The sequence below is a fragment of the Dermacentor silvarum genome, chromosome 7 (assembly GCF_013339745.2).
Source record: "Dermacentor silvarum isolate Dsil-2018 chromosome 7, BIME_Dsil_1.4, whole genome shotgun sequence".
Classification (NCBI taxonomy): Eukaryota; Metazoa; Arthropoda; class Arachnida; order Ixodida; family Ixodidae; genus Dermacentor; species Dermacentor silvarum.
The window spans coordinates 142,447,628-142,463,634 of NC_051160.1; the positions used below are offsets into that span (position 1 = coordinate 142,447,628).

The following is a 16,007-nucleotide window of genomic DNA, read 5'->3' on the forward strand; positions in this document are numbered from 1 at the left end:
GCTCCGTCGTGTGAATGCAGCTTTATTGTATGTCTGAATTCGCACTTCAGCCTGTGTGTACCCGCCTTGTGCAGTGTAGCTGTGTGCTTAGTTCTCTCTTTCTCTCTCTCGTGATCAGCGATGGTGCTTCGGATGCTGGCTCTGAAAATGACAGTGACATGGAGGTGGACAATGCTGAAAACGTGAGTAGCCAGTGTTCACTGAAACTGTGCATTTTTTCCCTTTTGAGCTACTTGGCATGTCAGAAGCAATCCCATTCTGTTGGTGACCTATCTGTCCGGGATCAGTGGGTAACCTGCCTTACTGGAAAATTTTTTTTATTGAGATGAGGCTTGTTGTGGACTGAGAACAACTAATTGTAGTACGCCTCAGTTAGAGAAAAAGTATGACGACCTTCTTTTTTTGCTTTTCTGGTATTTTTTCTTGCTTTTATTCATTTGCATTCAGCGGCCCCATACGGGCATCGCATACACAGCACCCGAACACTGCAATTTGCAGAAGGGCGCCACATCGGCCAGGGCCACCTCTGCAAGGTGTGTCCAGGTCGACAGGACGAAAGTATTGAATATTTCGTAAAGTGCGAAAGCATGTGCCAAGATTGGGCCGATTAGCCACTGATAGGTACACAGATTGTGTTGGATACGCTGTGACGAACTTCACACCGCTTGAAAAGCCGTCAGTCTCACGCACGCGTGATCTCAGGCTGATTACTGATGAGCCCCTAGTAAGAACATGCATTGCGCAACGGCTTGCAGCGAAATTGCCACGACTCTCTAGATTTCAGAATCTTTGACAGGTGGCAAATCATGCTGAACCTGACAATGAAATTGCGCAGACGACACCTGCTCTTTATCATTGGTGCTGGCTACACTCGTAATGAAGTCACTTGATGTGCGGTCCTTTCGTCTATTGTGCAGATTGACCTTGCGATAACTTCCCTGCCGTAAAGCTGTGTAGCCCTTCTTTATTTTGAGGAAAAATGGAAAGCAGAACTTTCTGTGCATTATTAAAAAATTGCCTCTTTCCTCCGTGCCTCTTTTTGCAGCCATACCAGCTATGTGCACTGAGAAAGGTAACCTCCGTGCTCGCGGTGTAGTTTACACGCGCTTGCACTTTGGAATAGTTCAAGTGTCCGCCTCCAGCGAGACATTTGCGGTGTCCACTTCAAGTAATGTGAAAAACAAATTAACATATAGGCAACATGGAGCTTTCACTTCCTGGGTGGTTTTCTCGGTGTCGGGTCTCTTTTCCGTGCCTCACTCTTACTATACGGTGCTTTGGTGGTGCGTGGTGGCGGTATTGATGGAAAATAGCAACAGCGCGGGCTGAGAGCTAACAGTGACGTTTTTGGGTATAGCTCACGTAGACAATTGATGAACTGATGGGTTGATGGGTATAATGGTTAATTTTGGGGCTTTCACTATAACGACCTTTCAGGATAACGAACAATTTGCCATTGTCTCCTGAATTTCGTTATATCGAGATTTCACTGTACACTGTAAAAAACTTCTGGAGTGAGGCTTCTATGACTGTGCGCAGCTTCTGCAGCGTTGCGTGCCAAATATGAAGTGAGAGTCCCCTTCTAATCGCCGTTCTTTCAACAGGGTTTGCATGTTGTGTTAATGAGCAGCAGTGACTCACTCGCGGTGGCCACGTGTGCGCAGAAGGAAGAGGCGACCCCTGGTGGGCCCTGTTCCAGTTGTGGCTCCCCCATGACCCAGGCGTACACGTCCAGCAAGGGGAGCCTGTGCGGCAGCTGCTACCAGCACTGGAAGTGAGTCACTCACTCTTCAACACATTTGAGCTAGAACAACAAGGGGGTTTTTCTCGACTTAAGAGAAAGCATAAGGGAAGTTAGCGTAGGTTTTATGTGAGGTGATATATATATTTTTTCTTCATTCTTCAGCATGTCAAATTTATGGCTATGTGTTACATGCAGAGCCAAACAATCTTCGGCCCAAATTTGTAGTCTTGGTTTCTTCATAGCCACTGTCATCCTTTATTAGTGCTCATCATTGTGCTTTCATTGTTGATGGCACCTCTCTCGTATACTGTCTTTCGCACGCGTTGTCGTTCGCTTTCTTTGCCAGTTTTTCCTTGCTCGTGTTATCAGCAAATTTTCTGTTTTTGCAGCTGCCCAATACTGCCTCATGGTATATTCAATTGTGTAATTAATGGATTCTTACGTTAACTGTTGTGTTTTAATTGATATTGTAACGCCTTGGTTGAGGCGAAAGAAAGAAGAGGAGAACGACGGATCTTTTTGGGTGCGGAGCGCAGAACGAAACCGGTGCTGGACTGTTTTCCTAGACTTTCATCCATCACCAGTAAATAAACAAGCCTCATCCGTAACAGTTTTGTGGTGGAAGGTGCTGGGTACTCAACCACGCAACACGGTTCTGCTACCACCTGATCTGCGCCGAAGTCGCCGCCTTGCTGGACTGCCGCCGTTGCCGCTGGTGGTCGAGATGTCTCGCGGGAAAGACGGAACCCGGACTGTACCAGTTCCTTTAGCTGGCGGCAGCGGCGGCAGTCCAGCAAGGCAGCGGCTTCGGCGCAGATCAGGTGGTAGCAGAACCGTGTTGCGTGGTTGAGTACCCAGCACCTTCCACCACAAAACTGTTACGGATGAGGCTTGTTTATTTACTGGTGATGGATGAAAGTCTAGGAAAACAGTCCAGCACGGTTTCGTTCTGCGCTCCGCACTCAAAAAGATCCGTCGTTCTCCTCTTCTTACTTTCGCCTCAACGAAAGCGTTACAATATGTAGAAATAACAAGGAAAAGGCAAATGAAAGTGGGTGAGAAAACGAGTTGTTGCCGGTAGTAGCGTACCGTTGTCTTCCATATTACGCATGCAACACGCTACCGATGAGCGACAGCAGTGGCTTTCCCATTCACTTTCTTTGATGTTTTTGTGTGTGTACAAGATCAGGCCTGGGAGCCTGTGCTGCTCACAGCCGTTGCAGCGGATGCATTTTACTATGAGCAAGTGCCAGCCACACTAGCTTCATTACCGTATAGTGCGGAATATAGGTCGAGGTTTTTCAAAATAATATTGCTAAAAAGTTGCCCCTCGACTTAGATACCGGTCCTTGGCACAATCTCAATTGGCATCTGGCAACATGTGGGAGCCGCGGACCTTTTGGCATCCACATCATTATCGCCTCCATCTTGACCGACGCCCGACGCTGTTCCACCGACGCCATCTTCTCTTTTTGGTCTTTATTCTACTGTGCAGCTATTGTTCTTGGGATTGATTTCGCGACCACCTACAGAATGAGTACTGGTACTTGACGTCAGTTCGCCGCGGCGTTCAAGATGAAAGTGATTGAATACGCGGAAATCAACTGAAACATGTCTGCGCAGCGGCACTTCGGCGCTTTCGAAAAAAGCATCCGGTACTGGCGGACGCTAAAAGGCAAGTTGTCTGCGTGCAATGCTCGGAAGACTTCCTTTCGCGGACGCCGCGCAGTGCACCTGAACTTGAAGATAAGGTGGCGGATTTCGTCCGCGCGCATCGCGCCAGATCCTTGCCAGTGACTTCGGAATTGATACGCATCAAAGCGATCGAGCTTGCCCGTGAATCAGGCCTAACGCGAGAGCAGTTCAAGGGCTCCATCTACTGGGTTCGCCTCTTCATGCGACGCAAAGGTTTCGCACTTCGCCGGCGCACATCTATCTGTCAGAAGCTGCCGGAGGCATACGAGGACAAGCTGGTCGAATTCCAGCGCTATGTCATCCGTCTCCAGCAGCAGCATGGTTACATGCTTGGACAGATAGGCAACGCCGATGAAACGCCGGTGTGGTTCGTCATGCCGTCGTCCACCACAGTGTGCGAACGTGGCAAGAAGGAAGTGAAACTGCTTTCGACGGGGAACGAGCATTCGCGCTTCACAGTGATGCTTGCCTGCACTGCTGATGGCAGAAAGCTGCCCCCATTTATAATCTTCCAAGAGGAAGATGTTGCCGAAAGAGGCATTCCAGCGGGATGTTGTCGTTCGTGTAAATGAAAAGGGATATTTGGACGAGGCCCTCATGGTCAACTGGATACAGACGGTCTGGAATTGGCGGCCCAGTACACTCCTGTGGTGTCGGAGCATGCTCGTTTTGGATGCATTTCGCGAGCACTTGACAGCAGGTGTGAAGCAGGCGCTCCACAACGGGAGGACGGAGCTCGCCGTCATTCTGGGAGGCATGACCTCAACGCTTCAGCCGCTCGACGTCGTGCTCAGCAAGCCCTTTAATGACCGGGTTCGTGAACTGTATAATCAGCCTATGGCCGGGGACAACCCAACATAGAGTTTCTCACTATAAAACCTAGAGGGCAATGTGGCGCCACCGTCTATGCGAGTTTCTTAAAGGGCTGCCGTGCCCTCATGGGAATGACGGGATATGTGTCTGCGAGGCTTGTGTTGGCTGGTGTTGTACGAGGCTTCGTCTAAAATGTGGATATGGCTACACAAATAACGCGTTCTTAAAATAAAATCTACATAAAAGGCTTTCATTCACCCATATTACATCGCTCGATAAAGTTTACTCACCTACAATGCAGCATCAAGCGAAGAAAAGCAAGAACAGACGACAAGTTCCAAAGCGAGCGAGAATCTTGTCGTCTGCCCTCCAACTTTAGCGGCCAGCTGATACTTTTTACGTTTCATAGAATTGTGCATCCAATATATGTCCTCGAAATTAAACAAAACATGTTTTTGTGTAATAATAAAGCTAAAGCAGTTTTTTACGTGCTGTTTTAGCAGGAAATGAATGATTGTGACAGACAGAACGGTGCTAGCCAGGCGCGTCTTCAAGGCGTTCGGGCTCTCCAAGAACGATGCCAATCCGAATCCACAATATACCGGCATTCCCTTGCATACCACGGCGCAGCAGCGCCACATTTCCCTCTAGGTTTTATAGTGTGAAACTCTATGCAACCCAAACACCCCAACCAGCCGGCTGCGCAGGCCGCCCCTTGCCACTGTGGCCACATGGGTGTCGCAGGCTTGGCGCTCGCTGCCCGACGATATGGTGGTGCGGGCATTCAAGAAATGCAGCAGCAACTCTTTGGACGGCACCGAGGACGACATGTTGTGGGACGCAGCTAGTGAAAAGCAGTCGTCTTTGGACGAAAGTGCAGACAGCTCGAACGAATGAGCAGTGACTGTACACGCTGATGGTACCATGAATAAAACGGAAGTTTTGTGCTTAATAATTTTTATGTCAACTTTTTTGCTACAAAGTAAGGGGGTCGACCTATATTCCGCATTATACGGTAGTAAAGCACCGTTCAAGCAATGTGGAGGTTGTGAGTTCAACTCTCATTTGCAAGCAGGTTAGCTTTTTATCAACTTTTATTTCCCTTTTCCTTATTGTTATTCAGCTTTACAGGGACCGGAATTTACTTGTGTATGTTTATTTGTTCCAAAATAGACATTCAATTCTCTTTTATTTTTACATTTCAGGTAAACATAATCATTTGCTTTCTCTGGCTTCATTATGTTTGCCCCAGGAAGTTGGGTGCTACAGAAGCAATCATTGAATAGGGCGTGTGTCCTTGCTTTTCACTGGGATAGCAGTTGTATGGGGCACTCCAGACGTATTCATGCAGTGTCCTGGGCCTGACTATGCAAGTCCAGCCTGGATGCTCAGTGTTTGAAGTCGCATGATTGGCCTAGTTTTGGAGGCATGGCACAGTAAAATAGTAAAGGTAGAAGTAGCACGGCATGTTTGCTTTGGGACAATCAAGCGTGCTTCCTGCTGCCAGTGCTTATCATCACGTCAGCCTCGTGACGCCGAATGCTCACTGTCATTGATCTCTGTTCGTGAGTCTTAGTTCATGACACTGTGTATGTTTACTAAGTGAACATTTACTGCAGTTAGTGCTGCCTGTAAAATTACGAGCCTTATCTTGTGTAATGTTCTATTATCTTGCCATCATTGTCACAGCTTTGCCCGTCCTGCAAAACTGTGACTTTTTGTTCTAGCAGAATTCACTTTTCGAGGATGCTTCATTGACGAATAAAAAATATCTCTAACATTCATGTTTTGAAACGCTGCAACTTGTTAGAAATTTGCCGAAGTCTGCAGCTGGATTGTGGGCCATGCCCTACGTGCCGAATTAGTTTCTGTCGGCCTTTCTTTTTTTCTTTTCCTGATGCCTTCCTGTCATCCCTCGTGATCCAAACAGGCGCTCGGGTGGCTGCAAGGGTGCCCTGGCCCCCGGGGGTCGCAAACACCACGAACGACAGCCCCCTGCCCGGGGGGGTGGCATGGCAGCCAACCGGAGGCGCCCGCCGCGGGGCATGTGCCTCCAGTACCAGGACCTGGTTACCATGGCGACGGGACCACAGGGACAGGGGGATGCCATCCTGCGAGCCATGGATTCTGAGTTGGTGGCCCTCAAGCGGCAGGTGCGCATTCCTCCTTTCTGGTCGCTGGGGCATTCTCGCACTTCATTTGAGTGATCCAAAATTATCTGCAGTGCTATCGATACTATCTATGGTATAGTCATTATTAAACTATTGGTAATACTACTAACGAAACAGTATCATCGGTAATGTAAAATCACACAACTCTCAATTCGCTGCCGGCCGATGTGGTAATGGGTCACAAGCCCTCACGGAATGCTTGCTGCTAATATGTTCTTATGAGTGGCTCATCAGCAATTGGTCGCGAGATCCACGCACACAGGTTAGAATGACAGCCGTTAACAGAAGTTGCACAGAGTTCATTGCCGCACATCCAGCACGATCTGCGTGCCTATCGGCGGCTAATCAACCTGATCTTTGCACATGCTTTCACATGTTACGAAATACGCGCTGTTTCTGTTGCCGTTGCCTCTGTCCGCGTTGCATCCTCATTTCGAACGGTCCTGTCAACTTGGACAAACCTTGTATCGACAAAGGCAGCCCCGGCCGACGTCACGTTGTTCTGTGAATTGCGGCGTTCTGGCGCTCTGTATGTGATCTTCGCATCGGCCAGACGTCGGGGGGCGTTAGTAGCAACAAAGCCCATGGCCGTGTCAGCCTGGGCTGCCCGGGCCGCTTTTGCGCCGAAAGCAAAGTGAAACGCTCACTTTGGCGGCATTGAGCATGAGGAGCTCTGCAGCGTACACAATAGGTGGCATTGTACGTGTCTCTACACCGAATATATTGAATATTTGAAAAAAAAAACATACTAGTAGATATTCTATTTTTCACTATTCGATTCGATTTGGTGATATCTGAATATTCACACATGCCTAATACTATATAGCAGCACTATCCATAGTACTGCAATATAGTATTTTTTTGTGTGTGTGTTACACTGACAATATCTTTTTTTTTTTTACACTACCAATAGTTTTTCACTAGATATTGTAATACAATTATTAGTGTTTTTTGTGCTATCGATAGTTTAAAAAGACTGTCGATGCAATCGGTAGTCGCCTTACGGACAGTTTTGCATTATTACTACAAAATTGGTGGGCCAAAGCTAGTGGAATCCCCTGTGTGTGAAAGAGGGCCATTGGCCAGTGGGCATCTGAACAGTCATTGCCATGCCAAGTATGTTTTGAAAGGGGCACTAGAGAGAACAAGTTTAGCTTAGTAAACTTCTTTCAAAGCTTTACTTTCGTTGATTTCGCACTTCTATTGCAACGACTTTCAGAGGGCCTAGTTAGTGCATACTTGACATGATTAAAGAGCACACTTATACGTTGAATATTACAAGAGAAGGTGAAGGCCCAATTTTTCTTTTTTCTGTAACTATACACAAATATCCTAGCGCTGGTACTTCAATGTGACGTCGCAGTGTTCGCAATGTTTTCTTGTATTTGGGCCATTGTGGCTCCGTAAAAGTTCTGAACACTTGCTGAGTTCAGTGTTTGGCTGCATTAGAACACAATGTACTGGCGCGGCCTGTGCTAGGGGAAACACAGGAGCCAGGGGCATCTCTCCGCAGAGCACCACCGTCGGCATGCCGCGAAATGTTGCGGCGCAAGCCCAATCAAAGTGAAATGTGAAGCGTCCGTCACTTAATTTGCTATGGATCCCCCCTTTCGCCGCATGTGTTGGTATCTCAATCACGCACACTTGCAGCTCTGAGTTAGCAACACTGCATGCAGGCACTCATAATTTTGGAGGAACCGTAGCAGATGACATGCCTGTACTCTGTATTTACCGATAAAACATTAACTAGGCCCAAGCAGACATTGTTCAAACCCATGATGTCACGGTGCGAAAACTTCAATTAGGTGCTGTGGCCTGTCTCTTATTTTTGCTTCTTTTCTGGCTTAGCAAGACTTCTCTTGTGATGGCAGTGGATTTGTTGGTATTGTTTGAAAGGTAATGTTCTAATAGCAGCTTGACTTATTTTCCCTTTTAGTGTTCCTTTAAGCACCTTTTCAGTTTTTATGCAAAAAGGGTGCTGGAGATTCTTAGTTAAGGTGCCTTGAATGTGCTATGTTAGTACAGTGGAATCTCGATTATACGATCACGGCTAATACGAATTTCCGGATGATACGAATTTTTCTGTGTTCCTGGCCGAGCCCCATCACTTTGCAACGTGCTAGAGAACTGTTGCTACGAATCGATTGTCGACCCGCGTCGTTTGATACGAATAAGTGCCACCCCATCGACGGCCGCGAAGGAGAACAGCGAGCAGTCACACGCTTTCTCCCTTTCTCTTTTGGTGGGAAGGCGCCCCCCCCCCCCTCCCTCCCTCCCATACCCCCATGGCCTTTAGTGCGATGGAAGTCGCGTTTGCTCTCCACTGTGCATTCGCTCTTCGTGAAGGCACGCGTCTCCCGCGTGCTTTCACTTGCACATATGGCACGCGGCATTCGCTCTTCGTGAAGGCACGCGTCTCCCGCGTGCTTTCACTTGCACATATGGCGCGCTGCGATGATTTTATCGCCCTTGGACTCGTGCTCCACGTCTCGTGCTCCTCCTCCGCATCACCCTCGTTGACCTCCTCTCCCAGCGGTGGGCGCACCTCGTTGAGAAGCGTGCTCGCTACCGCCCTTGACGGAAGATTTTCCTGCGGAAGCCGCATTATAACATATATTTCTTCTCACGCGGCTGCTGTAAGCGGTATGCGTATATATTGAGTTCTATGGGAGGGTAAACGGGAGTCAGAAAAGGCCGCGTTGTAGCTAGTTCTGTACTATAAATGGTTACGTTATAAGTGGTCTATACTGTAAATGCTTTTTACGTGCCTGTGCCTGAGTGAGTTCACCTCTGACTCTTTAATTTAGCTAGATTTAATTGTGTTTTCGATGAGACGAATTTCGGCTGATACAGTCGAATCTCGATAATTCAAACTCGAAGGGGCCCGAAAATTTGTTCGAATTAAAAGAAGTTCGAATTAACGGAAGGACGTATTTTTGAAGCATTCGAGCACCATAGCAAGATGAACGAAGGGGGCGAGTCGTGAAATTTCTCGGCACGCAAGCGCATAGCGAGTTGCGCCCACGCCGGCCAACGCTCGGTTCCCGATAATGGCAGAAAACGAAAGTTCAGGGAGCGGACGGCGCTGACATGGCGACGGGCGCGCGCGCGGAGACCGTCGAAGGTGAGGGAGGAGGGCGGCAGGAAAGTAGATTTGGCCCCGGCAACTCCGCCGCTTCGGTGGCAGTGGCTTCAGTGGCTCCCCTCGCCCTCTCTCTCAACTCCCTCGCAGCTCCCTCACTTTCGACGGTCTCCGTGCGTGCTCGCTGGCACCGCCGGTACAGACAGTTCGGCGCAGATTAGCCTCTTTGAAGTTTCGTTTTCTGCTGTTATCGGGAAGCGAGCGTTTGCCGGCGTGGGGGGGGTGCCGACGCCGCCGGTCCAGCCGGCCCAGCGCCAGCTTAGGGTACGGCCACGCTAGCAGCAAAAAACTCGCGCGTCATGCCACGAGCGGCAAGTTGCCGCGCGTCAACGCCTTGCCGCGAGGCCACCGTGGAATGCGCGTCTTGCCGCGCGGCAACGCAATATGATCTCCCACGCTCTCCGAACGCGCAAGCAACGCCGCGAGCGCTCGTTGTTTCATGCGAGAGACAACGATTGTCGATTGAAAACCCGGCGCGGACTGGCGGCGGTCCGGTTGTGATGGCTCCGTGACGTCACCCTCGTCGCTCTTGATTGGTTCTTCGTCTCGCGGCACACGGCATTAGCCGCAGAAATAGGCCTCAAACCCATTTCGCGTGGCACACTGTAAAACCCCCGATTCCTGCCGCTTTTGCCGCTCGCGGCATGACGCACGCGCGTTTTTGCCGTTAGCGTGGCCGTACCCTTAGGCCGCGCCCTGAAGTTTTGTTTTCTGCTGTTATCGGGAAGCGAGCGTTTGCCGGCGGGGGGGGGGGGGGGCAATTCGTTGGCCGGACTGGGCCTCCGCCGCTGCATGAAGGGGTCTCTCCTAAGCTTTTGCTCTATGATGGTGTCGGAGCAATGCCGGTCCTAGCGCCGCCGCGTTATCCAGCGCGCTGCTGAGAGCATTGTTGGTCTGCGGTATGTTCGAATTAACCGTCGCAAATGCTTTCGCGTTCGAATTACCGAGCGTTTTCGACCATTGAAATACACATAACTTTGACAGGTCCAGAGCGTCAGTTCGAATTAAGCGTGTTCGAATTAACGAGATTCGACTGTACGAATATTTTTCGTGACCCTGTGAGATTCGTATCATCGAGGTTCCACTGTACATCTTTCTTACAAAGCATTTGATGTTTGCTTCTTGCAACCTGCATTCGTGAAAGTTAAGCTACAGTTAATGTGCCTATTGTTTGGATTAAACGTGACGGCGTCTGCACCTGCAAAGGATTTAACTGCATTGCTCTGTCTGGCTCTTGAACTCTTACGGTGACCGAGACTCTTGCGGCATTGTGCTGCCGAGCTCAATATAGCTGATTAGATTCCCGCCCGCAGGTTGCAAATTTATGTCTGTGTGGCGTACTCAAGGCAGCAGTGCAATTATGACAGTGAGCACAAGAACCTAAAGCTGACTCTGTGAGCATAGATGGCTTGTAGTGTCAGTTGTACATTGCTCTGTCTGTCGTCCTTCTTCCACTGCTGCCTTTGATATGCCACACGAGCTAGCGATCCCATCGGCTCACGTTGTACAGAATGTGTGAACAAACTCTCATGAATGAATGGTTGATGCAGTATAAAGGAAAATTTGTTGGTCAAAATTAACGAACAATCACTGACCAGTTTTTCAGACATGGAGGAGGCTGCAAAAATAGTTGAATAGTTTGGACAATCCACACAAGGTCAGGTTTGACTCCCGGCCACGATGGCCGCATTATGTTGGAGGCAGCATGCAAAAACACGCATGCACTTGACGTGTACGTGTACGATTAAACAACCCCTGTTGGTTGAAATTAATGCAAGCCCTCCAAACTGAGTATAGGCTATGTGCTGCTTTACAATGTTAAACCTGACTATACTCGGTTTGATTTCACTCGTTCATGCGCGTGTGTGCAGGTGCAGAACAACAAGCAGATGGTCAGCCAGCTGCGCCACAAGACGGCCATGGGCATCGAGAACCTGCGGCCGCCAGAGGTGGGTGCCCCCATTTCGAAGCACCTTGATGCGGATAGTTTGCTGGATACTTACAAAGCTTTTAGGGAAGAATGAGGGAACAGGACTTCCTACTGAATGCATCTGCTTAATTGTAGGGGTGTGCGAATACTCAGTACAGTGTAGACCGCTTATAACATAAGTTGCGGTAGTTGTGAAAATCTGCGCTATAATCAAAGCATGCAGTTTCTTTGGCTCTTACGTATGCCAAACGGGCAGCTTACCTTTTAAACAGAATTTATAGCATGTTTCACTCACACCATACAAAACAATCGCAACTCAGCACGAAAAGTAAGTTGGCTTCACAAGTGTGTCATCATCTGGAGAATTCTGTGATTTTTGTCTGGCGATGTTTTACAGCGTAAGCTGTTATGGGCACATTCCAATAGCCGTTTCGGGTCACGATGATGCTGCTGCCCCGTAGCCGCTATCGCATGCAAAAAAAAGTACCCGCTCTCCGCTGGGATCGAACCCAAGCCCGCTGCGTGGGAGGCGGATGCTCTACCACTGAGCCATGCAAGTGCTTACTATCCGAGAGCGGGAAAGGCGCTAGCCATCGGCGATGGAACGCGTCGGCTTGCACGCACGACGGTGTCCCCAAGCTGGCCGGGTCGGGCGCGTTGCAATGGGAGCTAATGTGACAGCCGTAGTTGCATTGTCGGCCGCTTGGCTGGGCTGAACGGCGCTAGCCATCGGCGATGGAACGCGTCGGCTTGCAAGCGCGACGGCGTCCCAAGCACGTTCGTGACGCATTCACTAAAATTACTAGGTAGTACTGTCTAAACGCTCGTCTAGCTTACGCTGTGACTGTGCTGCGTGTGCCGCGCAGGCCTGGCGTTTTTTTTTTCACTGCGCTTCGAATGATTTTGTCCTCTACGAGGCTTAAACACTGAAGGGCTTTGTCCCTCAAGCTGTTTTTCGCGCAGTACATTTTGACTGTACATTTTAACCATGCATTACGTTTTAACTATGAGCACGTCTTTGCACAGCACATCTGGGGACAGGTCTACATCGTCCTCTCCATCCGAGTCGACTTCTGTCGCAAGCTCCGTGCTATTGCACACCGCTGCGACAATCGCATCATCCGTACTCACTTCCTCGCAGACAGAAAGCTCAGTTTCACTGGCATCGACATATTCTTGAAGAGTGTCTGTTACGGTAACAAAGTTGCTGTCAACGAGGCAGGACCACGCATCGTCGGCGTTGACTGTCTCATCGGCGACATATGCAGGAAGCCTGCCTTTTTAAGCCACTTTCTCATTGTTGTGCCTTTCAACTGCCACCATGAAGCGACAACCGTGTCAGTTGCACCCCTTAAGTTCACCTTAAGAGGCTGCTTCTGCTGTATATTGAGCAAAACGTTCGTAGATGCGTTTTTTGTAAAGCGCCTTTACAGTTGTGATGACAGTCTGGTCGAGGGGCTGACTTTCTGCACTGGCGTTGGCTGTCAAAAACTTGATTGCAGTCAACTTTGGCTGGCTGTTATGAGCTGTGCAGTTGTCGAGAATAAACACGACTCTTCGCTTCTCTGCCACCACATGGTCGTCGAACTTGCAAAGCCAGCTTGTAAGCAATTCTTGCCTCATCCGCGCTTTTTTGTTCGCTCTGTTTTTCACTGGCGGGCACTCTTGCTTCTTAAAGCAACGTGGTCTCGCCGATTTGCCAATGACAAACAGGCGACGCTTATCGGTACAGTCCATATTAGCAGAAAACAGCACTGTTATGCACTCCTTTGAAGCCTTGCAGCCAGAGCAGGGTTCAGTGCAAGAGTGCGGTCAGGCAGGAGATTATAAAATATGCCAGCTTCGTCGACATTCTATATTTCTCTGTCCGTATATGTCCTTCCATATTTCCGCAAAGCTAGACTTCGATGAACTCGTCGTTCACATCTCCGCTTTCGCCGAACACTACTTGGTAGCTGATGCCATGGCGGTCTTTGAAGCGCTGGATATCCACCCGTTAAGTCAAATAGACTCGTCGTGGCCTAAAAGAGCATCGAGGGACCTTAGCTTTTTGTTGGAGCATGGGGCCACTTACTGGTATGCTTTTTGTTGGAGCCCTTACTTTTCGGAACCATCTGAAGGGAGCTGCGTTCACATCTTATTTCGGCGCACGTATTCTCTTTCGTAACAACAACGCAAAATCTTGCTGCAGTTGCTGCCGCAACTTCTCCTGATTCTTGTAGATAGTCGACACGGTAGTGTGGGATTTGCTGCTGTACCGACATCGCGTGCTGCGGGAACGCTGCGCGCTACAGGGCATCAATCACAGCCGCATATTTTGCCATACACAGTCGAATCCCCCTACAACAAATGCCGCTACAATGAAGTTTCCGCCACAACGAAGATTTTACGTTTCCCCGTCAGCTGCCCATAGAAAGTAATACAAAAAAAGTCCCTTTATAACGAAGGCATTTTATTTAGTATTTCCACTTCAACGAACTTTTAGAACGAAAGTAGAGCTGAATTGAAATTGGAACCATCGAGTAGTCAAATTAGAAGGTCCTTCCAAAGCCGTGACGATCGTATGACCGCTTGAGCGAGGTTTTCGCGAACGAAATCAAATTCAAAGTACCTATTTAAGCCACTACAATCCATAGCCACGCGTCATCATCACGCGCCTGCGCGAGACTGCAGGGGATCGCCGCAATCGCTGCCGTTTCCTGTGGTCTGTGTCCGGTCGAAATGGCTACGCCAACAAAGAAGCGTAAATTTCTTTCTCTCTCGAGGCATTTGCTTGAGGAGGAGGCACATATGATCGCCGAGGCAGAAAGCAGAAAAAAAAAATCTCGCAGTTTCGCCCGAAAGGCAAAGCACCGATTGCGATAGCAGATTAGTAGACAGCTAAGCGAACTAAAGGTAGTAATATTATTGGCCGTATAAACTTGTAAACATTTGCTAACTAAATTACCGAGCACAGTGCCATGTGCGCAGAGTTAACCATCAACACATCTCGCTCGATGACTGGGGAAAGTCGGTGTCAACATGCTTGAGTGAGAAGGGGCGGCAATAGCAGCGAGCGAATTGACCTCCGTGCCATCTCTCGCTTCACCACGAACTAAACATTGAAATTACAGCGCACACAACTCTACCGGCGCCAGTTGCACTTTGCCCACATCGCAGATCACTTTTGAAGATTAGGCCGGTGCGGGCGCTCACTTTGTGCACGTCGCAGATTGCTTTCAAGATGGCGCCTGAGCGGCTGCGCCACACCCGCTGTTGTCAACAGGATGCTAACGTCTCGTTGTCTGGGGAAAATGACAATCCGCTAGACACACCTACTCCGGCGACTGCTTTGAAAGTAATGAATCCTTTTCACCTCACCAGAAAAGTTATCAGAACCTATGACAATTGCAACGGCTCTTTTAACAGACTGTGAGACTCGTGCAACGCCTTTGCTTGCCGTGAAGCGTAAGAAATTCAGGCTGACCGACTTCTGGAAATAAAACTTCCGGTAAGCACAAGCTTGCCAGGCTTGCGGACTTCGTCATAAACATGCAATGAAATCGTGACAATTCAAACCGCTTCATTGTGACATGCATTTCGCGCATCGGCACCTCGGACTGCGCGACTGAGCTCGTTGAGCGTCTATTCCGCGGACCCGCGACTTAGCACATCGCGCGCCGACTCTGTTATCGTAATGCCACGATATCTCGTAACAATACCTGTCATACCACCCCTTCATAAACAGAACCTCATCATGAGCTCTGTTCACTAGGCCACTTGGGCTGGCACAGACACCTGGCTGCAGAAGTGAGGCATGATACAAAAGTACAGGCTGGAAAGCACCTAGCAGCTGCATTGCTGCCTCTCTATCAGTGGCTCTCCTAACATCCATAGCCATTGTCAATGGAAGATGATTCAGAAGGCTGCTGAGAGCCTTCATTCAGTAACATGGTCGATTCTACCAAAAGAAAACAATGCCTCACTGACTGCACTAGAGGCTGCTATCAATGAGGCAGCCTGCAGATACAACGCTAGAACTACCGTATATTTATGCCCACATAGTTCTGCACCTCACTTGGTTTGAAACCCAGGCACCATGCTCTTTGTAGAGCAGCAGTAAAGAATGCCATACAAACATGAAAAACGCAGAACAAAGGCACAGCAGACCAGAGGCCACATGTCCAAGAAGCCCCACGTCACAAAACACATCAAAGATTACAACTTTGGTGCTTTTTAGAGAACTGAAGAGAAGGTGCAACTTTGAGAGCCGTTTTCTCAAAACTGTTTTTTCGCCTTTCTGCTGAGTTTCTGGAGCAGATTTCTTCGTTACCGTTTAGCCTATCTTGATTGTTCTTTTTTTTTTTTTTTTTTGTCACGTTCCTTGGACTACAGTGCAGGTCAAGACAGTCTCGCATTTTTATCTTGACTTTTTATAAACTTGTGGCATGGCTATTCATTCACCCTGAAAGTGTGCTTGGTGCGAAGGTGACTTGAAAAATTACTATCTAAAAAATTTGTGTTGCGAAAAAA

At 48.9% G+C, this 16,007-nt stretch overlaps 1 protein-coding gene across 2 annotated transcripts in view; it reads left to right on the forward strand.

Moving 5' to 3' along the window:
- Positions 1 to 16,007, forward strand: part of LOC119458499 (REST corepressor 1-like) — a 47,950-nt gene that overhangs the window by 15,231 nt on the left and 16,712 nt on the right. For both annotated transcript variants that reach the window (XM_037720336.2, XM_037720338.2), the window contains exons 7-10: positions 119 to 182; positions 1,665 to 1,774; positions 6,183 to 6,405; positions 11,437 to 11,514. In XM_037720336.2, coding sequence (XP_037576264.1) covers positions 119 to 182; positions 1,665 to 1,774; positions 6,183 to 6,405; positions 11,437 to 11,514 — 475 coding nt within the window. The remainder of the gene's footprint in view (positions 1 to 118; positions 183 to 1,664; positions 1,775 to 6,182; positions 6,406 to 11,436; positions 11,515 to 16,007) is intronic.